General features: G+C 45.6%; 1 protein-coding gene across 12 annotated transcripts in view; it reads left to right on the top strand.

The window, feature by feature from the left end:
- Nucleotides 1–26,284, top strand: part of DZIP1L (DAZ interacting zinc finger protein 1 like) — a 60,347-nt gene that overhangs the window by 22,398 nt on the left and 11,665 nt on the right. For 11 of the 12 annotated variants that reach the window (XM_037844269.1, XM_037844257.1, XM_037844252.1 and 8 more), the window contains 9 exons: nt 911–1,051; nt 3,188–3,218; nt 4,270–4,323; nt 7,453–7,586; nt 8,821–9,001; nt 11,801–12,017; nt 12,464–12,651; nt 15,348–15,487; nt 17,096–18,668. In XM_037844269.1, coding sequence (XP_037700197.1) covers nt 911–1,051; nt 3,188–3,218; nt 4,270–4,323; nt 7,453–7,586; nt 8,821–9,001; nt 11,801–12,017; nt 12,464–12,651; nt 15,348–15,487; nt 17,096–17,257 — 1,248 coding nt within the window. In that variant the 3' untranslated portion in view covers nt 17,258–18,668. The remainder of the gene's footprint in view (nt 1–910; nt 1,052–3,187; nt 3,219–4,269; nt 4,324–7,452; nt 7,587–8,820; nt 9,002–11,800; nt 12,018–12,463; nt 12,652–15,347; nt 15,488–17,095; nt 18,669–26,284) is intronic. The other variant, XM_037844283.1, reaches the window with a different exon arrangement.

Below are 26,284 nucleotides of genomic sequence, written 5' to 3' on the forward strand. Positions count from 1 at the left end.
GCCCGGGATAAATAGCCTGGTCACTTTGTGTTTGGACAATGCTTTTAAATCCCACCCAGGAGAGAACCAGGTAGCTGTGGACCTCAGCAGTAGTTCTGGGGGAGCCCAAATGGAAGGACCTGGATACTGAGAGCAGTGAACAGAGAACATCAGGCCTCAAGTCAGAGGAAATAGCTTCTGTGAAAGTGTCCCAGAGCCCAGAGGAGGAGACCAGTTGAGGAGGGAGCTGGTTGACAAGAGCCCCAGGTTCTGTCTGCAGAAAGCTAAGAAGAAGACAGTGCTTAGACCAGAATCTGTCATGTGCTGATGCTCCCCACTCCAGCATAGGGACACACAATAAAGCCCTTCTGATGACTTTATTTTATTTGAAACATTAAAAAAAATAAAAAATAGAGAATGTATTCATGTGGTTCCAAAAGGAGAAGAAATTTGAAAGGTGCACTGCATAAAGTCTTGCTCCCACCCCATCCCCGACACCCACTCCACAGGTTACTACTTTTATGCTTTCTTGTATAGTCTTCTAGAGTTTCTTTAAGCAAATACAAATAGCCTCATTTCCCCTCAATTCTTACACCAGAAGTAGGATGTTAGCACATTTTCTTACCCTCTTATTTTCATGTAATAACAATTGTCTGATGATTTTTGTATGGCCTCAACTTACCTGACTGGTCCTCAGTGGGTGGCCACACCCGGAAAAGATCCTTTTCTGCCTTGATCTTAGGTGCCTGCATTCAATTCTCACTTCTCAGGCACAGCTTGAAAATGTTCCAAAACTGGAAGGTAGTCTTGTTAGAAAACCACCTGCCCGGGTCTGGAAATCCTCTTCCCTGCTTCAGGTGAAACCCTGACCAGCGTTTGTGCACAGCTGCGGGGCCTGCAGATGTTTGACTGACCGCCCTGTGCCCACCAGCTGCAGGAGGAGAACAAGAGGCTCCAAGCCTCCCTGTCTCAGGATCAGAGGAAAGCGGCTGCCGAGTCCCAGCGCCAGATCAGCGCCCTCCATGCCCGGCTCCAGGAGCAAGCCAGGCTCATCGCCTCCCAGGAGGAGAGGGTAGGTCTGTTCCTCTCTCCAGTCAGGCCCTGGTGCCCTAGAGCCTCTTCCCGCAAGGATCTCCTTGGATTCTTCCGAGATCATTGGCACTGGTCTCATTTGTCGGATGTTTTAAGGAGAGGGAAGTGTTCTCAGGAATGAAGGCATCAAAGTGATATGGATGGAACCTGCCTCCAGTTGAGGACGTGCCCATCTTCCTCAGGGGCTGCTGGTAGATGAGTTCACTCTAATATCAGAGACCATAGTAAATATGCAGCAGCTGGTTGAGACTTTACTTATTACCACCTTTAAGCCTCACTATAGCCCTTGAAGTTAGCATCATCTTCTCACCATCTTCATCTAACAGGTGATGAAAGAAGTACCTCACCTGAGTCCCCCTGGAACATTCAGTAAATTACAGGGGTTGGGGGTGGGGGATTCATAAAACTTCTTAACCAATATCTTTTTCCTTAATTACAGCCTCTGATGAGGTAGTCACATAAACCAGTGGGATGAAAAGGCACTTACTAAGTGGTCCCCTCCTAAAACTGATCTGTCTGAGTTCTCATCTACTGCTGATAATTCTTGCCCAGCCCAGGCCCCACTCCTCTTCCTGAGCCCCAGCCTGTGGAGAAGCTGTACCTTTCCCTGTCTGGGCCCCTCCTGTGGCCTCAGGTCCCGGCCATGGTTCTGACAACTCCCGCCTCAAGGGCCAGCCTCCACGTAGCTTCTCCAGGCTGAGCACTTACATGCTGTCTATGCCACTCTTCCTGTCCCTGCTCCCTTGCTATCTGTGCTTTCCTGTTTTCCCAGCCAAACTTTTACGCAGTCAACACATCTAATCCAGTCCTCTGATGCTTTCCTTTTCACTATTTCCACTCAAACCACTTTTAGCTCTTCACTGCTGTGGTCGCCTCAGGTCCAGCCTGAGGGTTTCCTTCTTATATTAGGACTCTTGTTGGCAAATGTTTCATTCAGGAACCCATTGGCTAACTATAACGGAATAGATCAATCGGAGTTTATTTTTTATCATAACACCAAGGCTAGAGGTGGAAAGTTGCTGAACTTGGTTTAACAGTAAAATTATGCCATTGGGAATTCAGATTTTGTCTTTCTTTTTCACCATCTTTAGTGTGTATTGTTGTTCTCATGCCTGGCTCCTCATAGTTACAAGGTGGCTGCCATTGCACAAAGCATCACAAGCATATTCAAAAAAGGAAGTTGATGAAAAGGTCCCTCCTATGTCTTCTGTTTATATCTTATTGGTCAAAACCGTGACACAATGGAAATTACCTGCAAGGAAGGCTGGGGATATAAATAGTTTAACAGTCTCTAGAGGTAGGCAAGGAAGGAAAGAGTTGAGAATGGATGTTGGATGAGTCATATTTCATTGTGTTAGAGAAAGTAACAAAAAGCAGCTCAAGCTTAAGCAGAAGAGGAATAAACTGGAACTGGAGACATGAACATGGTCAGGAGTTTTTCTCTGCTGTGTCTCTGTTCCTTTCTCTGAATTCATTTTTTTTTACCCTGAAGATTAGCTTCCTCTCCTTATCTGATCCAAGTAGCGAAATAAAAAACAAAAACAAAACAATCCCACAACAAACAAATCACAAAAAATTTGGCTGCTGACATCTCTTGACTTTACAGCATTACCAGTCCAGCCACCCAGAGGGCCCCATTCCACATTCTCATCTTGAACCTGGACAGTCACCTATGGCTGTAGTGTGAGGTTATGTTGTTCAAATGTCCACAGTGTGGGAGGGGAGCTTCTCCTTTGCCCTGGCTGTTTTCCATTAACTATATCAATAGCACTGTGTGCTGAGAAACCTTCTTGCTTCTCTGTGGTGACCGCCCGTCAGGCCACAGTCCCTCTCTGAGGAGGGGCTGTTCTTGCCTCCCCACCTATGGAAGCTAGAGCATGGCACCATCCTACTTGCTGCTCTAACTGCTGTGGTGCCATCACTTTTCACTTGAGGACAAAAGGAGATATGTTGGGGGTCCTGGGCAGGGCACTAGGAGCTCCTTCTGGTTCCCAATGGGTGGCAGGGAAAATGTGGCTCTCCCTTTTTCACTGTGCTAGGCAGAAACACTGCCCTGAGCAGAGCTCCAATGATGGGCCCCGCTGGCTGTAACCTGCTCTGTCCCACCTCTTTGCAGATCCAGACCATGTCCCTCAGGAAGGTGGAGGGTAAGTCTGCATGGGGTGGTTTGCAACATCCTTGGCTGTTGTCTTGGGCTCTTCCCCTCCCTCCTTTCCTCACCAGTCAGTTTATAGTTGTGGGTTGGTGACAATGGCTCATGGGACCTGTAGTGTCAGGCCGGGGTGAGGAATGAAGAGAAGTCATTTGATTCTGGGACAGATGGAGCTGCAGCCTGGAGTTGGCACTGAAAGATTTCCATATAGGCTGGCAGGATTTCATGCCTGGTCTGTTCTTCTCTGTAGGATACTGGAGCATTAGGGATGGGTGAGGATGCTGGGGGCAGTGATTGATGGAGCAGAGTCTGTGAGCAGGCTCTTCCTACTTCTCCATTCCTGAGGTCCCACTGTAGCAAGTTGACCCCCAATCCATGTGAATGTGGCCTGTTTGGCATATACGCTCTCCTCTTGGTGTGCTGGGATGGCTGGTGATGGTGGTGGTGGAATGGAGTGCAGGTGCTGGTGTCTAAAGGTAGACAGTGACCCACAGTGGACTGTTTCTGCTTGGAGGACTCCACCCTCCATTCCCCACCCCCAGCTACCCTGGCCTATCCCTTCAGCTACCCTTTCTTGCAAACCCACATCTTTTCCCATCCCTTGCCTTGGGGCTAGGCATTTCTTTCCCAGCCTTGCAATCACTGCAGAGACTCTTCCTGTGGCCTTGAACTTCCTGAGTGTGGGAGCTGCCACGGTGCCATTAGTAACAGCTCTGTACTGTTCACTTTGCTAAGTGCTTCAGGTTCATTGCCTCATGACACATTCTCTGTGGTTTAATGTGGGATGGGCATTATTATCATCTTTTTCTAAATGAGGAGGCTGAGGCTCAGAGAGATTCCAGGACTTGCCATCTCATGCACAGCTGGTGAGGGGCAGAGCTGGACTGGATCTCTGCCTCCAGGGCCTGTGGTTGTGAACATTGCTCCTTCCTGCCTTTCTCCAATGAAGATGAAATGACTGGAGGGGTTGCTCCACATTTTTTTTTTTTTTTATTTAGGGAGGGGTCCAGGGCATTGACACCACTAACTGTTCCTCCTCTTCTCAGGGATCCCCCAGGGACCAAAGACTGAGGACACAGAGGAGGACTCTTCTCAGGAAGGTGAGTTCTCATTTTCTTACCTGGGAGACCAATGCAGAAAACAGATATGCTGCCCTCTGCATTGCTTAGTTTGCCTCCACCTAACTGTACCTGGACACCTGAAGCCAGAGTGGAGGAAACTGGGGACATGAAATAAATATTTAAGCCCCTTGAAGGTATTTTACATGTGATTTGCTGGTTTTCTGATGGGGAAACCAGACTTAGAGAGGGTCAGTAACTTGCCCAGAGTCACAGAGCTAGAAAGTGGTAGAGCTGAGATTTGGGGTGGTGTCTGATTCAGAGTCTGTGCCCTTGGGCCCATCCCGCTGCCTCTCAGCTGGTACTGCCAAAGCAGTGGAAGAGAACTCGGTCTAAAGACGGCCTTCGTGGTTTTATTCTGTGTGATGAGTGAGTTGCTGACAGGTCACACAGGGCCTTAATGTATAGGAATCCTCTGCAGCTCTCTCCCCAGAGCACGGAGTACCTGCTAATCTATTTATCCCATTCAGTGACTGATTCTGATTTGCAGAGCTCCCAATTAGATACTGAGAAGGGATGCGAAAGTGAAAAAAATAAAATAGACATGCATCCTGGCTGCAGGGAGCTCTGGGGATAATCAGGGAGGAGAGGTTCCTGTGGAAAGATCAAAGTGTGCACAGGCCAATTCACAGACTGGGCTGCCCGCTGGAGCAAGGCTTGCCTAGGACAATTCCAAAGTTACCTGACAGACACATCCAGGGAGGAGTTTATGTGACCCAAGAGTTCATCATGGGTCATATTATTTTTTAATGTAATTTTTTCTTTATATTTTGAGAAGGTAATTGATGCAGTTGACAAAAAATTGAAATAGTAGAAAAGGGTAAAAAAGTAAAAAAGGTTGTGCAGTGAGAATAGGTCTCCCTCCTTCCTGGCTGTCCAGTTTCCTCTCCAGAGGGTCCACTGTTGATGGTTTTTCATGAATCTTTCTACAGATACTCTGTGCAAATATAGTCATGTGCATGCACATACCCTTTTCCTTTTTCCCAAATGGAAGCACCCTATACATACTGCTCTGTAGTTATTTTTCTTAATAGCTTCTCTGGGAAATCATTTTATATTCCCTTATTTGGAACAATCTCATTTTTGTGTTGTAGGGCTTTGCATTATTCTGTTGGATAAAAGAACCAAAATTTATTAATTGGATTTAACCAGTTGTCGCTTATCTACTCCCCTGCCTCCCCGATATTTTAAATGGTGAACTTTCCCAATGCATTTAGCCCTGTGATATCATAGCAAAAAATAATTTCTTGTAAACTTATTGAAGTTAGTTGAGTAACAAGGTCCTCAGATAGGATGAACGGGGTCTTTGCAAACTGGGGATACAAAGTCCTAGAGAAAAGGGGGCTGAGATGGGTGAGTCAGCAGAGACCCCGCCTTGCCTCTGTCCTGTTATAGCCATTTCACACACACATCACACTGTGCTGCAACTGTTCATTTGCCCTTCTGCTCCACCACTTCCTTCCCTAGGGCTGTTCTCAGAGTGTAGTCCCAGGCCAGCAGGCAGCGGCATCACTTGAGGACTTGTTAGAAATGCAAATTAGCAAATTCTCCCATATCCCAGACAAAAGGAATCAGGAACTCTGGGAGGTGGGAACCAGTAATGTGCGCTTTCCCAAGCTCTCCAGGACATTCTGATATGAGGTTTGAGAACCTCCGCTAGACCAGTGGCCCTCTAGATCTGGCTGCACATTAAGGACCCCCAGGGGAGCTAAAAATGTCAGCAAGACCATGCCATACCCCAGACCAGTTAAATCAGAACATTTAGGGGTGGGACTCAGGCATCAGTATTATTTAAAGCTCCCCAGATGATTCCAGTGTGCAGCCAATGTAGAGGTCAGGCTTCAGGGCAAATGTTAGTTAGCATCAGACTCACCTGGAGGGCTTGTTAGCTCAGATTTTGGGCCTCACCCTCAGAATCTGGGATGTAGTAGGTCTGGGGTGGGGTCTGAGAATCGGCCTTTCTAACAAGTTACCACGCGATGCCTAGAAGGCTGGACCTGAGACTACGCTTTGAGAACCGCTGTCTTGGAACAATGGTTCTCGAACTTGGCTGTTTGTTTAACTCATTAAGGGAAATTAAAAAAAAAAAGAAATTCAGACCTGGGGCCTACCCTCAGAGATTCAGATGTAATTTGTCTGGGACTGGCCCAGGTGATACTGATAAGCAGCCAGAGTTGAGGTTTGCCATCCTTGACTGTGAGCAGCTTGAGGGAAGAGAGGTGGGTTTCTTCTGTGGCCCCAGCTTCCAGCACGGCCTGGTTCACACTCATACTGACTGCTCAGTACGCGTCTTTTGAGTGAACGGGAGGGCTTGGTTCCACTCTAGCCACAGAGGCCTCCTACTGGGACCTGAGGGGTGCTTTAGGGGGGCCTCCCCCAACTCGCCCTGGACTGCCCCTGCAGTTACCATGTTTTATTGGAATTGCTTATTTCATTACCTTCTGGATCAGTGTTTTCTTAAGGTGTGGTCTCTGACTCACCTGTATCAAAATCATCTGGGCATGTTATTCCAGGGCCCTTTTCCAGACCTATGGAATCAGACTCCCAGGAGTAGGGAAGGGAAGGTGGATTTTAACTCTATGCCTGGGTGATTCTGATTTATGCTAAAGTTGAAGGGAGCAGGGACTTGTCCATTTTGTCCACCATTTATCCCCAGGATCAAAACAGAGCCTGGCACATGGTAGGTGCTTAACAGTGGGGTGAAGGCATCTGGTGGGGGCCTGACTGGGCTGTTGCTGACAGTAGACAGAGCCTGGAATCTAGGATCAGATGGAGTCCAGGGAACTAGCTGCTGCCCACTGTTCAAGTGCAAATCAGAAGCCTGAAAGCCCTGAGTTAACCTGCGGCAGGACTGAGCCCAGATCTTTGCAGTCCAGGTGGGCAGGGGGTAGAATCCTGAAGGTGGGTGGGTGGATCTGAGGAGTGGTACCCAGGAGCAGAAACACCCCAGCTTCTCACCTGGAGATGGATATGCAAGCATAGTTCAGTGGCCTGGAGCTCAGAGGACCGAGACCTGGATCACTGGCAGAGCAAGGGCCAGGTGGATGCAGGGGGCCTTTGGGAAAGGAGCTTTCAGGTCTCAGCTGACCTCAGTGATTTCTTGTGCTGCAGAGCTGGAGGACTCCCGAGATGGGCAGCAGAAGGTGCTGGCAGCTCTGAGGAAAAACCCCACCTTGCTAAAGCAGTTCAGGCTGATCCTGGAGGACACCCTCGAAGAGAAACTGGAAAGCATGGGGATAAAGAGGGTAAGTCCTAGGGTCATTATTTTAGGGATTGAGACCCACAATTTAGACAGAAGCTCTTCTTAAGCTGACAATGATCAATTGTTCTTTATGTTGTAAATGCATTCATGTCATTTGTGGCAGTTGGGGCTCCCCTGGAGTCAAGAAACAGGAACCCACACAGGTTCTGCCTTCCTCTCACTGTAGCAGTGTGGTTTCTTCTCTCTGTTTTCTCCAGCTGCTGCTCCTGGCCCTACCTGGTCAGTGATGCCCCCACTGGATCCTGACTGCCCAGTGCTCTCCACTCATTGGTTACTTCCTTTTGGGTCCCTAATTACATTTTCTGGCAGAAGGAATTTAATTGGCTCAGGCTTTTGATTGGGTCCCCCTTGGGTTAAGGGTCCACCTCCAGGGCAACCATATGTGGGCTACATGGTCACGCCCACTCAGCAGGGGGCTTCGGGTGGGCAGGTCTAGTAAAATTAGTATTTGAATGCCATTGTTCCCTCATGCTTGTTTTAAACCATAGCATACATGTTTTCATTAAAGGCTTTTAAGAAATCTATTATTAAATAATAAAAATACATCTTGTTTTTAAAGTAGCCAAGCATCACATTGTTGAAAATATTTGTGTAGACTAAGACTAGAAAAATAATCACTTAGATTTAATTTAGTAAGGGTGGTCACAAATCTTTAACTGTTTTTGGCAGCTTAGGCTAAATTTGGTCCTATGTTCAGACTTGATTATGACATTTCTTTCTATGCATGATTGATAGAAATGATTCACTTGCCTCCCAAAACCTTCCATGAGCTCTGGGTGGATGTCAGAAGCCCAAGCAACTTCCAATAGGTCTTGGAAGGGTACCTGGCTTTTGTTTTTTGCAGTTATTTTTTTTTTTTCAAACCCTAAGCCGTGAACAGTGTGCCTGGCAAAATGATTGTGCCTGGGGAAAAAGAGGGAGCAAACTGCGGTCTCTCGTCCTAGGGTTCAGTCAGGTGGGAAAAAAACATATCCCATCTAAGTCCCTTATGTTGTGATGCAACCACTTTGCATTATCCTGCTATATACACATTTCAATGGGGCTACCAAACCGTAAACTGTCACACTTTGAGCAACATGTAAGATCGCTGTCTCATCGTCTCCCAGAAAGTGTCAGGCACTGATCATGGTGATTCCCTGCTCAGCAGCAGGCTTGAGAGGCTCAGGGGGGAAGAAGGGAGTCCTCTGCCTCCAAAGATAAACTTCTGCCTCTTTTAGGATGCAAAGGGAATCTCAATTCAGACTCTCAGACACCTGGAGTCCCTCCTAAGAGCCCAGCGGGAGCAGAAGGCAGGGAGGTTTGCTGAATTTCTGAGTCTGAGAGAAAAGCTCATCAAGGAGGCCACCAGCAAAGTGAAGGAGAGACAGAAGTATGGGGCTGCGGTGTCCCAGCCAGATGGTGAGTCTCTGGGTAAGCTGGCGAGTGGGCTTGCTCCGGGGCTGTGACCTGTGAGGGTCTTTCTTGCCCCATCTTGTTTGCACATGAGGCGGGTATCATCCCTGCCTCCCATCAGGGGCAATGCACTGATGATCTGAGTTGGTGAGGTCCTCAGGTTGCTGAGTCCAAAGTCCTCTTGGGGAAACAGAGTCCAGGGGGAGTGGAGACATTTGTTCAGGGTCACTCGGAGTTGGAAGGAGAGCCAGAGCTAGACCTTGTGGTCAGTCCTAAACTCTCTTAGACATGCTGTCTCACTTAGCAGTTTAAATTCTGCTCTGCTTTATTTGCTTTGACTGCAAGTTGAAACTTCTCTCCAACAAATAGGAGCCCCATTCAGTGTCTGGGTCTAGAAACCAGGGCTGCCAGTGCTGGGAACACTGAGGCTGCCAGCAAAGCCCAATATAAACCAAATGCAAACCTCCTGAGAGCACAGACATTCCTTGCTCTTGGAGCAATGGAGGGGTAGAAGAGGCTGGGCCAGTTCTGTATGTGGACAGATCCTCAGAGCTCAGACTTGGTTCCCTGAGCCCAGTCTCAGCTGCTACTTTGCACTTGTCCTTGTCCCTAAGAGATCATGAGAAGGGAAGGCCCTTTTGGTGTGGATGAGGACACTAGAGTCTCTCCTCAGGTTGCTTATGGAGCAAGGGAACTTGTATTCTTCTTAAGTTCAAGAGTCTCTCCTTTCTGGAGGATTCCTAGATCCACTGGGCTGCTGTAATTGGAGGTTCTGGGGAGGGTTTCAGTGGGCCCAGATTCTCTCCCACAGGGTGATGCTCAATTATGGGCATATGCAGCCAGCGGGTGGTCAGTTCAGATTGGGCAGACCCAATCTGAATGCTTCACGCATAGGAATTTTCCAGAGTGTATCCGCATAACTCTGGGGACATGAGAGATGATTTTAGTTGGTACATGGACCAGTACTTTTAAAACTTAATTTTTATTTATCTTCATATGAATTAGAAAAAATATTGCTAATATCTATCCTGTGATTTCTTGGAAATTGTTACCTGGAGAAGGAGAAAGCAGGTATTTTATGTTTAAAAATGGTGTCATTTTATATAAAAATCCTAAATAGATAACATGGCAGTTGGTATGAGAATATGGTAAAAATTGTGTTGATCCAGGAAGTTCTATTCTATTTAGTTTAAACTTCTAGTCTTAAAATCTCTAAGGAAAGGACATTTCTTCATCTTGCATGGTAATCTCAGGCAGAATACTCTCATTTCAAAGACTGTTTGTCCTTTGTGCTAACCAATCTTTCATGCTTTGATTTAAACTAATGTTCCTCTGCACATTGGCCCAAATGTTTGTTTGTTCATTTTAGTTATTGAGGGCTGGAGTTGCCATCTCATCTGGGAAACCAGGCAGGACTAGGTGATGAGCACAGGGGTGGAGGGGACAAAAATTCAGCGAAGATGAATGGAAGAGCCCTCCAAGTCCCAGCTTCCAAGAGAAAGGAAAGGTGTCTTGCCCCTTCTAGGTGCCATTCTCCCACTCCAGCCCTTTTTCCTGTAGTCAGAAAGCAGGGACTGAGAGGCTTGCCCTTGCCTGTTCTTGTGGTCTGCCTTCTCTGGGGTGTGAGGTGAGCAGTGTTTTCGTGGCAGACTTTGTAGACCTCCCTCCAGCTCTGCATCCTCATGTTCTCTTTCTGGGACCCACAAGTGCTGCTCACATTGCACCTCTTATCTTGTGCTGGAGCAGGCAGTGGTAAGAGCCCTGGATTTGGGGCAGACCAACGACCTGGGTTTGCTTCACTCACTCACTTCCACAGAATCTTGGGCAAGTCTCTTAATCTCTCGAAGCCTCTGTAAAGGAGGGAAAATGATACCCTCGCAAGATGCTTGCGGGATACGTGGAGGTTATGTAAAGTGCTTAGCTTGCTGTCTGATGCAGAGTAGTCGTAAGCTATTATTGTTGTTTGTGTCCTTCTGGCAAGATTTTCTTTGCCTTTCCCTTCTCTTCAGTCCACTCTTTCCTAGAAGGTCCACTTCTGAGTAAATGCATTCTCTGAGAGCAGTGCATTTCAAGCATTTTTGACTTTGAACTATAGTAAGAAATGCATTTAAAATTGTGACTCAGTTCACACATATGAGTTTCATGGAACAGTATTTGCTATGACTCCCGTGATGTGTTTTCTCTTCTCTTCTCTTTCCTTAAAAATGTTGCTGATCCTGCGTCCCCTCCTCTCATGGGTCCTGATGCAATTTGGAAATTAGAGGCTCTGTGACTAATTGTATGCCTTTGGCTCTGTCTGGCCACAGACAGCATTTGGGAGGTTGGGTGTGGATCCTGAAGACCCGTGTGGTCCTGTGGCGACCTCTGGTGGCAGCATGGCCTTCCTGCAAGGCTGCCTGCACTCCCACGGCTGCAGCTTGGGTGGGCAGAGAGGGGAGGTGGCCTTGGTGTGATCAGACTCTAGCATGGCTCTGGGGGTGAGCTGCAGAAATGCTGGGCTCCTCTTTAGGCTCACTGACTCCTGCCTGTCTCCTGTAATGATGATACAACCCTGGAACACCCGTCTTGCCTCTGGTCTCTGATGAAACCGTGGTTTCAGCCCTGTGTCTTACAACATTAGGGGTTGAAGTTGTGCCAGTGGCGATGGGACATCTTGGGGTGGGAGGTAACAAATCTGCTGTGGTTGTTATGGGGTGAGGGTGACTTGTCCATTTCCAGTGTGTTGGAGCCTCCTCCTACATCCAGTAAGGCTTGAGGGCCCAGCATGCTTGTGCTCTGGAAAAGCCATTCCTATCTCTACTTCAGTCAAAAGCCAGCGGAGCCCAGTGGTCACCCAAGAGGCCCAGCGAAAGTCCAGGACCCTGCAAGTGGCATCGCCATGCAAGCCGGCACAGCCGTCCAGGCCAACTCTGCAGAGTTGTGACAGCCTTGGCCCTGGCCTGAAGCAGGTGCCCTCCTCAACTCCACGCCCCAGAGTGCGCAGACCTGCTGGCCCCCCGGCGTCCCCGGGGCCCGGGCTGAGGTGAGCCCCAAACTCTGCACTCTAGCCCGGGTCTGTGGTGGTGGCTCCCAGCCTCAGCGTCCCACAGGTTTCTGCAGACAGGTGAGGGGCAGAGGCAGATGTGAACAGGAGGTGCCTCAGGTGTGGTCCAACCCGAGCGCCAAAGAAGAAACTGGGGATCCTTTGCTCCCAGCCAAAGCAAATGTCCCTTCCCTCCTTCATCACTTGCCCAAGCCCTGGTGACCACACTGGAAGGGCTGGGCAGGCAGGACTGCCTCTCTTTGGGCCTCCCCTGAAGGGGGAAGTCGATATGGCTGCCATCAGGATGGTTCCTGGCTGTTGTCTGGAGAGAGCAGGACTGGTTCTGGGCAAACCAAACAGGCTTGCAGTGTGGTGAAGCCTGGCTTTTAGAGCTTATTTCTGACCACTGCATCTCTCATTTCTTCTTCTCTATGTGGATGTCTCAGTACGCCCCCCTTCAGTTCTGAAGAGGACTCGGAAGGAGACCCTGTACAGTGTGTGTCTCTTCCGCCTCCCCGAGCTCGCTCCAGGATGGCGCCCCAGGCCGAGGATGACTGGGACTGGTCAGACTCCGAGACCTCGGAGGGAAACCCCCTGCCCCCTGGCAAGGGCTCAGGTGGGCTGGCTTCATCGGGTGAGTGGGCCGTGGCCCCTGGGTAACCCTTCCCCAGTCCAGGCTGCTCTAGGCCTGGAAACACCCTTTAGTTTTTTTTGGCCCTTCTGATTTGGCATTTCTTTATTGTGATTTGGAGAGAATGATCCCTCCCTTCCACCAGATATTTTCTTGGGATACCCCCGAGTTATCAAGAGAAAGATTGAAATGGAATGAGGTTATTTTGCTCCTTTTTCTGTCATTGAATTGTTTAACTGTTGGAGGTGGTCGGGAGTCTTCTTGCCCCTTTTCCTTCCCAGGTTCTTATCAGTAGAGAATAAACATGGACAGGGCCCAGTGATGCCTAAGGTGTAGGCATTCAGTCATAGCTGGATGGAGAACAGCCAGCACCTGAGGCCCAAGTGGGAACACCTCCAGCCTCCCCAAATCCAGACCATGACCCTACTTGGACATGTGGCTGAGCTGGCAAAGCGGATACTGAGAGGGCTTAAACAGGCAGCTGTGTGGAGGATTCCAGCCGACCTCCAAACACACGTGCAGGGAGAGGGTCAGAGAGAAGGAGCAACTCAGCATTACCTTTTTAATGCATTGACCCTCCTGCACGGGAAGCATGGCCTGGGGGATGTTGCAATCCCTCCCCTCTGGTTGGCTACTTCTCCCGGGGGTAGGAGAGAGGAAGAAGGTAGGGAGAAAAGCGGAGAGGGTGTCCCTTCCATGCATGCCCATTCTAGAGCTTTGAGGTTCCCTCCTTTTTGGAACCCTGGGGCAGAGGAGAGAAGGGCTTTCCTTTTGATGTCATTTCTGGGTGCTCACCACATGCTGGGCCCTGTGCTGCTCTCTTGTTTACTCCTCACACCACCGATGAGGTAAAGCTTACCCCTCACATCCTCACAGAGTAGAGACCAAGCCTCTGGGATGTTAAGTGACTCGCTCCAGATCACAGAACTAGCGTCATGACAAGTGGAGATTCCATGTTATGGTTCTGAAGTTAATGTAAGGGAGTCATTTTAAATTTTTGTACGTAAAATAAGATTTTCTCCAAGAAGGATTCCCATTAGCTGTGTTGCCAATTTTAAGAATACCGGCACCAACTTTTATGCTGCCTGAGTTTGTTAGCCCTAGATGGAGAGGCTGTGGTCAGCTTGGTTAACCATCACCGGTGAGTGCAGCCTCAGGGCAAAGTTAGGTTATGACTTTAAGGGAGCACAGTTTACCACAAGGAACAACAAAAGGTTGACAAATATGGTCTAACAAACATAACTTTTTGCAACGAAATAGTGAAAAGTGTGATCTCCCAGGTAACCTTGCGATGGAGGGTGACAGCCACAGGAGGTAAAAATAAACCTTTACAGTGGCTGCCTTAGGTGTCACCAGAAGTCTTTGGGCTTAGCAGGCCTCTTAATTTTACAGAAAAGTTCTTTGCCCTTTTCAGTAGAAACATAGAAACTTAACTTTTGATAAAAAGGGCACCGTGGAATTTTAAGCTAAATGTTGTGTTAACTGGAATAAAAGTATTCATTAAATTTATCATTTTTTTATCTAACAGGTTACAATGACTAGTTAATCATATTTCTTCCCAAAACAATGGTGCCAACTCCCCTTCTTTCAAGGTTTGCTTATAAGCTGCTGAGGCCTGTAGCTTCTGGCTTCAGTTACATTTTCTAGCCAAGGCTTTAATTAAGGAATATGGAATTTCTGATTTGGTGTTTTCAAAGTTAGCAAGTAGAAGCTCTAGGATTTAAGCCAAGATCTGTATGATCTGCAGAGTCCATGCTCTTAATGGCCTTTGTGGTTCTTTGTCATATTCACAGCCTCATCCAAGCCTGCTAACCCATCAGAAACTGCCAGAATTGGATCTTCGGAGAAGTGCTGATGGTCTGCCAGGCAGGGTGTTAGGGAAGAAAGAGCACTGAACTGGGAGTCAGGAGTCCTCAGACACGAGTCTGGCTCTGTCACTTGCTACCTGCTTGCCCTCTTGCAAGGGGTGGTTCTTTGGTTGTAAAATGAGGTATTTTGGACAAGATGATTAATGAGGGAGTGAGGAACAGTACTTGGTATGTAGTAGAATCTTAATAAACATTTCTTGAATTAATCAGTAAACCAAGGGTTGCTGTGGCGCCAAAAGCCTGTTCAGATCCTCTGACCTTTGAATCCTGGAAGGTTGTGGGTAGCTCCCTGCTTCTTGGTCATTCCTGAGGTCTGGACGTCTATCTTGATTAACCATATCGCCAGGGGTCCTTGGATTGTCTCTGTCACTGCTTGGTCCCCCTTTCTGCATGGAGCTCTGCAGAAAGCCTGCCTCACCTGCAGCCTGCCTGTGCTGATTTACATCCATGCTAGTTCTTCATTTTTCTGTGTGAGGCTGTTGAAGGAGGGCATGTGTGCATGTGAGCCATGCTTGTACCAAACCGAGCAGAGCTCCTGCTTCAGCCTCCCATTTAGAAGGAAGAACAGCTTCCCAAGTCTTCATCACCAGACATGTCATTATGTCTAATCAGCTAAAATTTCAGGATGGTCAGAACATCTTTTCACTGGGCACACATTGACCAGGCCCTTCTTTCTCCTTGTCCCTCTTCTTTGAGGTTGCCCCACCTTCCTCCTCCTGACCCTTCTCCACACTCCTTCTATCCTCTCTGGAGGCTGGATACAACCCATATGGATGAAGCATTTGTCCTCCAGGCTTTTCCTGCTGAAACAGCCACTTACTGTCCTTCCAGGAACACTGGTGCAGTCGATGGTCAGGAACCTTGAGAAGCAGCTTGAGGCTCCGGCGAAGAAGCCTGTTGGAGGGGTCAGTCTGTTCTTAATGCCCAATGCTGGGCCACAGAGCGCTGCCATGCCAGGAAGAAAGCCTCAGGTAGGGTATAGGATGCTTGGAGGTTGCCCTGCAAATCCCTACAGAGGCAGCTCTGAGTTTTGGGGTTCTGGGGTGAGGGCTGGGGAAGGGTGCAGCAAATGGCAACCTTGGCCCTAGTGGGACATTGCAGGGGACCTCACTGCTTTCCTCTTCCCTTGTCCCAATGGAAAGACATGTAGTCTTTTGTTCATTATACAAGCAACTGCTCAGTAGGTTTGGTATCTCCCAGCTAACTCGTGCTCCCATTTCCCGCCTCTGATAGAGTCTTGGATTGGCTCTGTGTCTGGCTTCCAGCAGTTGCTGCTCTCCCCCAGCTCTGACTTACCCCACAAGGGACACCTTCCTATTCCTTTATTCCACCAAGGACCCCAAGGGTGGGGTACTGGAGTGGTACACATGGCACATCAGAGTAGGTGAAAACATAAAATGGAATATTTATATACCTTTGATCTGAATATTGATGGCCCCTCCTCGTCGCTAGGAATGTCTTGATGACCTTTCCTCCCTCCATCAGATTTAGAGCTCAGTGTCCAGCTGCCCATCACCAGACCCTCCTTGCTGCCCACCTCCTCTCCCCCCTGCCAGGGATCGCCTCCCGCATTCCTGTTCTTTTCTTAGACAGAAAAATTTAGAGCTCTCTTTGCTTCACACTCTACTTTTTCGCCTTTCTCAGCAAAAAGATGTATCTTGGGATGAGCAATGAAAATTCTGAAGTTGTGGGCAGTCAGTTTTGGTTTTCAGTATCTTTCTCCATTCTCTCCTCCCCCATTTTTACTACGTAATATATTTGGTTTATCACGCAGTTCATATATGTTTGTGAGAATGAGTCGGAATGTTAAAAAAAATAGACTTGTTCCTTTTCTCCATGTTGTGGAAAAAAAAGCCAATGAGGGTGGGGCATGGTTCAGAGCATGCTTGTGACCCAGGTGGGTTCAACTGCTTGGCCTTACCTTCTAGGAGAACATGCATAGGGTGGCTTAAAGCCAGACCCAGGTGGCTGTGGAGCCTCTGTGTCAGGAGGGGCTCTAAGAACTATGGTGGAGAAGCCTGGGCTACTCTACAGGTTTCTGTGGTCTGAGAGTAGCCTGTGCTCATGGCTGGCTCTGAGCTCTCCCATTGGCTGCAGCTCAGACCCTTTCCAGGCCGAAGGATTCGTGGTGTCCTGGAGCTCCCTCATGTTTCTTCTGTGAGAGTGTTTATAGGCCTGAGAGAACCATTCTGAGGGGAGGTGGGTACTTTAGCCCATGGTGCATTCAGCTCAAGTGTTCGGAAGGGCCTAGGCTCTAGGCTTCCAGCTCTGTCAACGTGAGAATTAAGAAACCTGCACAAAGGCCTTTCCAAGGAGCTTGCTTTGGTTGGCTAACGGAATTTCAGGGGATGCCTTACAAGTATTTGAAGTCACTCTGATCCCAGGTCCCTGAAGCAGGTTCTCAAAGGGAGGAAAACTTGAGAAGGCAGGAGGAGCACCGTTTCCCCGCTGCTTTTTTCCAAACTGCATTTTGTCCTCATGTGCATCCTGCATTTCCATCCTTCACTGTGCTGGGCTCTTCCTCCCTCCCTCCTTCCTGGTCGGAATGCCTTTTCTTTTCTCCTTTCCTCCCACTGCAGATTTCTGAAGATGAGAGTGATTTGGAGATCTCTTCCTTGGAAGATCTCTCCCAGGACCTGGACCAGAGAGAGAAGCCAAAGCCCTTGTCCCGCTCGCAGCTCCCAGAGAAGTTTGGTGCCAGCCCTTGGCACTCTGGTCAACTCAGGGTCCCTGGATGGTGATCCCGCCCCAGAGCCTGGCTGGGTGCCCCTGGGCCCCAAGGCTTGAGAAAGGATTATGACAGGACTTCGGAGCAATTTCTTTCCTCCACCTCCATGTCCACACCAAGCTGAAAAGAACCACTCAGGCTCTATTTCTGAGCATTTTGTAAACCTGCAGGAACAACAGTGGAGAGGGCTCTTATATGGGGTCCTTTTGGGGAAGAATGCCTCAGTCAGTCATTCAGTGATTGAACCAAAGTCATTATTGAGTGTCTGCTCTGTGCCAGGTCCTCCAGCACCTCACTACTGAGTTGGAGTGCAGGCAGAGGTGGGGGTGGGGGTGCAGAAAGCATACCGCCCATGACAGCATGGTGCAGTGAATCTCATGAAGAAATTTGGGCATCACGGGAACATAGGGTGTCATGGGCCAGCCAGCCTAGCCGGGGTGATCTTGGAGAACTTCCAGAGTTGTGATGTTTGTCATGGTCTGTTCATGAGTGGGAAGGAATGAGGGGCACTTGGCTAGAGCCTCATATCCCAAAGGACCACAAATTTAATTTTTGCTATTATCTTCAAAATAAGATTATATGCAAAGACACTGTAATTTTTTTCAGTGTGAAAAGCATTAATTTATTGTATGTAAATTTTAAAACATATAGCATGATGTTTATAACTCTCTGATATTTCTTCATCATTTTTGGAGCTTTGGGGGAAAAAAAAGGAAGTGCCTCAAATCTCAATTGTTTCAGTTTGGGTCTTTTGGGGATGCAGTTGTCAAGATGGAGTTAGGAGTGCAACAGGTCTATTGGGAGAGTAACACCTGTGAAAGGTAAAGGCAGAGGAAGCAGGAATGGGCAGGGAAAGCCTTCCCACTACAGTGTAGATTTGTCTCCTGTGAAAAGAAAGAGTAGGAAGTAGAAATGTGCAGGGAGAACCCCAGATTGTAATGCAGGACTGAAAAAGTCTCTGCTAACTCAATGGCAAGCTCCAAAGCAACAGCTTCCCTCCAAGGAATCCTCTTGGGCAGAAATGACCACACCATAGTTTCCCATGCTCCCTCCACCCACCCATTGACTGAGGAAGCCCGGAAAGAGTGAGACGTGGACTTGAAAGCTAAGGAGAATCCTGTCAGCCAACGGCACTTCTCATAGCTGAATAGCAAGTTGTTTCCTGAAGAACTTCCATGTCTGCCACAACAATATATGTCTTTAACTTTTTATTAGGGAAATTTCAAACATACATAAAAGTAGAGGGAACAGTATGATAAGCCCATGCCCCAGCACCCAGCTTCAACCATGATCAACTCATGGCCCATATTATTTCACCTATACCCAACTCCTTCTTTCTCTTCCCACATCCAGGCTTCTTTTGTTCTTTGGTGGTCCTGACACCTGGACTAGGACCTGCAGTTCTAGGAGAAGCCAAGGGAAAGGTGAGGGAGGAATGATCCTGAGAGAACAAAAGGGATCTGATGGTGGGACAGGGTTGCTATGGGGGTGGGGAGGTGGGAGGTATCATGGAGCTAAACTTCAGTGAGGCTGGGGCATAGGTTATGAAGGGCCTTATGTGGGAATTTGAGCCAGGAAAACTCTGGCTGGCAGGGGTGTAACTTCCTTTGTGTATCTCATTTTCAAACACCTGAGAGTATGGAATGGATGATTTCAGTGGCTGTGCGAGTAAGGGAAGGGAACAGCAGGTGGGGGTTCTGCCAACAAAGTCAAGTTTTCCTATCTTTTGGGATCAGGCAAGGCAGGTGTAAAAGATGTTTTTGGTGCCCTGCACCACGTCTGATTTTGTGCAACTCTGAGCACACTTCTGAACACATTGCTAGCCCCCCACACCATGCATGTACCCTGGGGTCTCTGTTGTTTTGACTAAGGGTGTCTCTGACACCATGGAAGGCTGCACAGCCTTCTTGCAGGTACAACCTGGAAGTGCAAGAGTACTGCTACCAGGGGCAGCCCACTACCAAGGTGGGATGGGAGTTGGTGAATAAATGTTCCAATCTTCCTGGGCTTTGGTGAGATGATTCTGAAGTTTATTCCTCACGGTTTCTCAGACAGTCCTCGGTGGGATTAAGCCCCAGTTGTCTGTGATAGATCCCACTTATGAATGCACTTTCTCTATCTCCTGTCTCATTTCTCTCATTTTCTCTGTTTCTTGGGATTACCTCTGAAATAGGTACCCAAGTCTTTGCCTCAGACTCTGCTTTAAGGGGGAGCCCAAATGGATGCAGGTGTGTCTGTGTATGTGTGTGTGTGTAAGCATGTGTACACCAGTGATAATTACCAATGTGAATGACTTTGTTCTTGAATATTTATCGTAAGGTTTTGTGTTTCCAAATGTGTTTTTCTCTTTACTTGGGAAACTTCAACTAACATTACTTTTGTATTGCTATACTGTTCACTCGTCCCCATTTCCAAATGTTGAAAATCAATTGACCGCAAATGTGTGGGTCTATTTCTGAACTCTCACTTTGGTTCCACTGATCAATATGTCTATCTTTATGCCAGTACCATGCTGTTTTGACCACTGTAGCTTTGAAATATGCTCAGGCAGTGTGAGTCCTTCATCTTTGTTCTTCTTTTCCAAAATGTTTTTGGCTATTCGGGACCACTTACTCTTCCAAATAAATTTGATGATTGGTTTTTCCATTTCTTCAAAGCAGGCTGTTGGAATTTTAATTGGGATTGGATTGAATCTGTAAATCAATTTGGGTAGGATTGTCATCTTAAGCTGTATTTAATCTCCCAATCCGTGAACACAGAATGTCCTTCCATTTACTTAGGTCTTCTTTGATTTCTTTTAGCAATGTTTTGTAGTTTTCTGAATACACTCCTTTACATTCTTGGTTAAATTTATTCCTAGATATTTGATTATTTTAGTTGCTATTATAAATGAATTTTTTTCTTGATTTCCTCCTCAGATTACTCATTATTAGTGTTGATCCTGTGCCCTGCCACTTTGCTGTACTAGTTTATTACCTCTAGTAGATTTGTAGATTTTTCAGACTTTCTGTATATAGGATCATGTCATCTGCAAATATTGAAAGATTTACTTCTTCCTTTCCAATTTTGATGGCTTCTATTTCTTTTTCTTGCCTAACTGCTCTAGCTAGAACTTCTAGCACAATGTTGAATAACAGTCATGACAGTGGATATCCTTGTCTTGTTCCAGATCTCAGAGGGAAAGTTTTTAGTCTTTCACCATTGAGTTCAATGTTAGTTGTGAGTTTTTCATATATGCCCTTTATTAACTTGAGTAAGCTTCCTTCTATTCCTATTTTTCTAATTATTTTTATCAAGAAAGGATGCTGGATTTTGTCAAATGCCTTTTCTGCATCAATCAAGATGATCATCTGGGTTTTACCCTTCTATTCATTAATGTGGTGTGTTACATTAATTGATTTTCTTATGTTGAACTACTCCTGAATACCTGGGATAAAACCCACTTGATCATGGTGTATGATTCTTTTAATGTGCTTGTTGGAGTCAATTTGAAAATATTTTGTTGAGGATTTTTGCATCTATATTCATTAGAGAAATTGATCTGTAATTTTCTTTTTTGTAGTATATTTGGCTCTGATATTAGGATGATATTGACCTCATAGAATGAGTTAGGTAATGTTCCCTCCTCTTCAATTCTTTGGAAGAGTTTGAGCAGGATTAGTATTAATTCCTTTTGGAATGATAGACAGATTTCACCTATGAAGCCATCTGGTCCTGGGCTTTTCTTTCTTGGGAGCTTTTTGATGAATGATTCAGTCTCTTTACTTGTAATTGGTCTATTAAGGTCTTCTATTTCTTATAGAAGTGTAGTTTTGTTCAGTGTAGGTTTGTTTGTGTGTTTCTAGGAGTTTGTCCATTTCATCTAAGTTGTCTAATTTGTTGGCTTACACTTGTTCATAATATCCTCTTATGATCCTTTTTATTTCTCTGTGGTCATTAGTAATGTCCCCTCTCTCATTTCTGATTTTATTTATTTGCATCTTCTCTCTCTTTTTCTTTATCGGTCTAGCTAAGGGCTCATCTTCTCAAAGAACCAACTTTTGGTTTTGTTAATTCTCTCTATTGTTTTTTTTTTTTTTTCTATTCTCAATTTCATTTATTTCTGCTCTAATCTTTGTTATTTCTTTCATTCTGCTTGCTTTGGGATTAGTCTGTTGTACTTCTTCTAGTTCCTCCAGGTATGCAGTTAGGTTTTCTATTTTAGCTCTTTCTTCTTTTTAAATTTAGGGCTATAAATTACCCTCTCAGCACTGCCCTAGCTACATCTGATAGGTTTTGATATGTTGTGTTCTCATTTTCATTCATCTTGAACTATTTACTTATTTATCTTGCAATTTCTTCATGACCCAGAGATTGTCTGAGTGTGTTAACTTTCATATATTTCTGATTTTTCCAGTTCTCTGCCTGTTATTGATTTCTAGCTTCATTCTATTATGATCAGAGAAAGTGCTTTGTGTAATTTCAATCTTTTAAAATTTATTGAGACTTGTTTTGTGACCCAATATCTGGTCTATTCTGGGGAGAATGATCCATGAGCACTTGAGAAGAATCTTTACCCTGCTGTTTTGGGGTGCAATGTTCTGTATATGTCTCTTAGGTCTTGGTCATTTTTTACATTATTCAAGTTTTCTGTTTCTGTATTGATCTTCTGTCTAGATACTCTATCTATTGATGAGAGTAGTGTATTGAAGTCTCCAGCTATTATTTTAGAGACATCTGTTTCTCCCTTCAGATTTGCTAGTATTTGCCTCATGTATTTTGAGACACCATGGTTAGGTGCATAAATATTTATGATTGTTATTTCTTCTTAGTGGATTGCCCCTTTTATTAATATATAGTGTCCTTCTTTGTCTCTTGTAACAGTTCAGCATTTAAAGTCTATTTTGTCTGTGCCAGTTTGGATGTATTATGTCCCCCAGATGCCATGTTTTTTGATGCAATCTTGTGGGGTCAGACGTATTAGTGTTGGTTAAGTTGGAACCTATTGATTGAATGTTTCCATGGAGATGTGACTTAGTCAGCTGTGGGCAAGAACTTTGATTGGATAATTTCCATGGAGGTGTTATCCCACCCATTCAGGATGGGTCTGAATTAAATCACTGGAGCCAAATAAAATTGCTGACACATAAGGAATGCCATTTTGAAACGCAACCTCAGCAAGCAGATGCCAGCCATGTGCCTTCCAAGCTAACGGAGGTTTTCCGGATGCCAATGACCTTTTCCCGGTGAAGGTACCCTATTGTTGATGCCTTGCCTTGGACACATTATAGCCTTAAGACTGTAACTTTGTAACCAAATAACCCCCCCTTATAAAAGCCAGTCCATTTCTGGTGTTTTGCAAAATGGCAGCATTAGCAAACCGGAGCATTGTCCAATATTAGTATAGCTACCCCAGCTCTTTTTTGGCTATTATTTGCATGGAATATATTTTTCTAACCTTTCACTTTTAATTTATTTGTGTCTTTGGGTCTAAGGTGACACTCTTATAGACAGCATATATTTGGATCATAGTTTTTCATCCATTCTGCCAATCTATGTCTTTTGATTGGGGAATTTAAACTAATAACATTCTGTATTATTTGTGTAAAGGGAGTACTTTGACCATTTTATCCTTTGTTTTTTATATGTCATATCTTTTCTCTTGTCTCTCTTTTTACCCTTTTAGTTACCCTTACTGATAATCTTCATTTTTACACTCTTCTCCAAGACTGTCTCTCCTGTCTTTTCCTTTCAGCCTGCAGAATCTTGCTACTACTTCTTGTATGGCAGGTCTCTTGTTGATGAACTCTCTCAATTTCTGTTTATCTGTGAATATTTTAAACTCTGCCTCATTTTTGAAAGACAGTCGTGCTGGATAAACAATTCTTGGCTGGCAGTTTTACTCTTTCAGTACCTTAAATATTTCATACCACTGCCTTCCTGTCTCCATGGTTTCTGTTGAGAAATTGGAAGTTAGTCTAATTTTGGTTGCCTTGTATGTGACAAATTGCTTTTCTCTTGCTTTTGGAATTCTCTCTTTATCTTTGGCATTTGACCTGATTAGTATGTACCTTGGAGTAAGTCAATTAGGATTTATTCTGTTTGGAGTACCTTGAATTTCTTGGACTTGTGTATTTATGTCTTTCATAGAGTTGGGAAGTTTTTGGCCATTATTTCCTCAAATATTCTTCCTGCCCCTTTTCTCTTCTCTTCTCTTTCCCCATGTATGCTTGTGTGCTTCATTCTGTCGTTCAAATCCCTGAGACCTTTCTCAATTTTTCCCACTCTTCTGGCTATCTTTTCTTCCATCTGTAAGATTTTGATTGTTCTTCTAGGTCATAGACTCTTTCTTCTGCCTGTTCAAATCTGCTGTTGTATGCCTCTAGTGTACTTTTAATCTCTTCTATTGTGCCTTTCATTCCCACCATTTCTGTTATGTTTCTTTTTATACTTCCAAATCCTTTTGTTTTTGCTTGCACACTGTCTTCTTAATATTCTTTATCTCTTCAGCCATATTTTCCATTATCTCCTTGAATTGATTTAGGAGATTTGTTTGAGCATCTTTGATTGGTTGTTCCAAATTCTGTGTCTCCTTTGGAGTTTTAATTTCTTCCCTTGGCTGGGCCATATCTTCCTGTTTCTTAGTATAGTGTGTAATTTTTTGCTGATGTCTAGGAATCTGATTACCTTCATGAATTTACTCTGAGGGTCAGTTTCTCTATCTTGCCTAGGTTTTTATTGTTGATTGGTTTTGTGTTAAGGCTCCTCTTTGACACTTGATTCAACTTATTCTAGACCTTTAGAATTGCCTGTGTTTAATTGATCAGATTTTTTTAGCTCTTCTTCATCTGATTCTTGCCCTGGATATACAGTACAATTTCTAAGATTGAACTATTTGTGCAATTGTTTCACCTCCAGGAGAAAGCTCTCTTTCTTCTCCGGGAATCTAGATCTGTTCTGTTTGTTTTTGTTTTGCCTTGAATATTCTTTTATACTCATTTCATTGTCTCTAGCTGCCTTTGCCTGGAGGGCAAATTCTGGGAGGAGGATCACTTCAGAGAGGATTTTCGCAAGTCAGTATTTCCCAGCAAAAACAAAGCCAGGGACCTACAAATGGGGTGCAGACTGGCTCCATAATGCCCTGGGGAGAGGGTCAGGAAAGACACCAGAAGCCTTTTTGATGGTTCCACAAAGCTCTGCTTTCCTGGCCTTCCCAGTAGATGGCACCCTTCAGCAAACTGTTCCCTGCAGCCCTAAGGAGGCACTGTGTCTTTAAACCTCCACCACCTCCACCCCTGTTTGGGGGTGGGGTTGAAACAATGGCTGACACCATCTTTGGGGTGGTTAAAATAGTAGCTCAGAGCTGGGACCCAGTGATCCAAATTTGCTAATCGAAAGCCATGATCAGTGCTCAGGCATGAGCCCCTAATCATTCTTGGGGAAGGGGATTTTTATGTCCCATTTTGACAGCAGCAGCTAGACAGGGACTGGATCCTGAGGCAGCCCTCTCCACCCCTTGTGAACATGGGGGATGGGCTCTAGCAGCCACTACGAGGAGACAGCTACTAACGGTCCTTTACTGCAGCTTATCAGCCTCTTCCTCCCACTCTTCCCTCAATGCTGTACAGTTTCTTCTGGTCTCTGGAGCCCCAGAAAACTTGTTTCAGGCAGTTCCTGCCTGTTTATTAGCTGTTTTGGAGGAAGGAAGGAGTCCTGGATGTCCCCACTCTGCCATGTTCCCCAAAAGTCCTCTCTAGGCTCAGTTTTAAAAGGTTTTGGAGGTGATCCAAGATTATCAGTTTTTATTTTGCTAAGTAAGACCATAAAAGAAAGAACTCAATGATCGCCATCTGTTAGCACCATCATTTAATAAAAGACTTACAGAAGAGTAAGATGAAATTAATCTTAGAATAAAAGATAGAACTTCCCAAGAATGAACAATTGGTCCCTCACTGTGACACACACACCCCTCATTTTCCTTATTTTGCCTTGGACCAGTGAGAATGTGTTTATGAACCAGATCTGGTCCATAGCTTGCCCCTTAGGAGCCAGTGCATTGATTTGTATCTGTGGACCAAACCAGCTCTTGCATTCCATGATTGCATGATTCAATATGAAAAGAGAAAATTTAATTAGCTGTAACTTCTGACTTAACTTCAGTTAAGTCCTTAAAGTTTTTTACCACCCAAAAGCCTGAACCCACAAATTAGGGGGTAGAAGATGCTTTGTTTCATGGCTGGAACCATGAAACTGAGATAAAGATGAAGACCATTTTCAATTTTGGAAAATTTAAAGTGAAATTAGGCATTATAATATATTGATTTACACAATATAACGGAACCCTTAAGTTTATAGGGAATCTTAAGTAAAGCCACCTCCAAAGTCAATAGAACCTCAAGTGTGATTCTGCCCTTTTCTTTCTCCCCCTGCCTTCCACCCCACCGCCAGTTTCTGAGTGGACCTGTAAAGATCTGTTAAGTTCCCCCTAGACTTAGGAGGAAAGGATGGGGACGGAATTTTCTTGATGAGTATGCTCTAGGCCTGTTCCATGCCTGTGGCTGTTACCAACTGTTACAAGCCTGTGTCCCTGCTGGAGGAAAAGGATAAAGCCCAATATGTAGAGTAACAGATAGAAAATGGAGCTTCTAGCTGGGACACAAATATTTGTTAAGTTCTTTAGGGAAGAGGATATGTCATTGATCCTTGTCTTGCACCTATCAGTACAGATTGGCCCTGAGAAGCTGAACAGGGCCAATTCTGAGTCAGCTGTTCTAGGAATGTCTACATACATTGTCCTACCTAAAGGCAAGACAAGAGAGAAGAAATAACCCAAGCAGGGAGCCAGAAGGAGAAAAAATTCAAAGGTATAGTGAAGACTTGAAATAAAGGTCAGAGGTTGGGGAATGAAAGGAACTTATGCAGCAAAGAATTAATGAACTGAGTTAGTTTTTTGCCACTGGTGATATCTGATCATTGTTAGGTTCTTGTGGAAAATGAATCTGCATTTCATACTCAATAGAGTCCATTGGGTGGATGGTTGGAAGGAGTAGAGATCCACTCA

Source organism: Choloepus didactylus, chromosome 1, assembly GCF_015220235.1.
Source record: "Choloepus didactylus isolate mChoDid1 chromosome 1, mChoDid1.pri, whole genome shotgun sequence".
NCBI classification, from domain to species: Eukaryota; Metazoa; Chordata; class Mammalia; order Pilosa; family Megalonychidae; genus Choloepus; species Choloepus didactylus.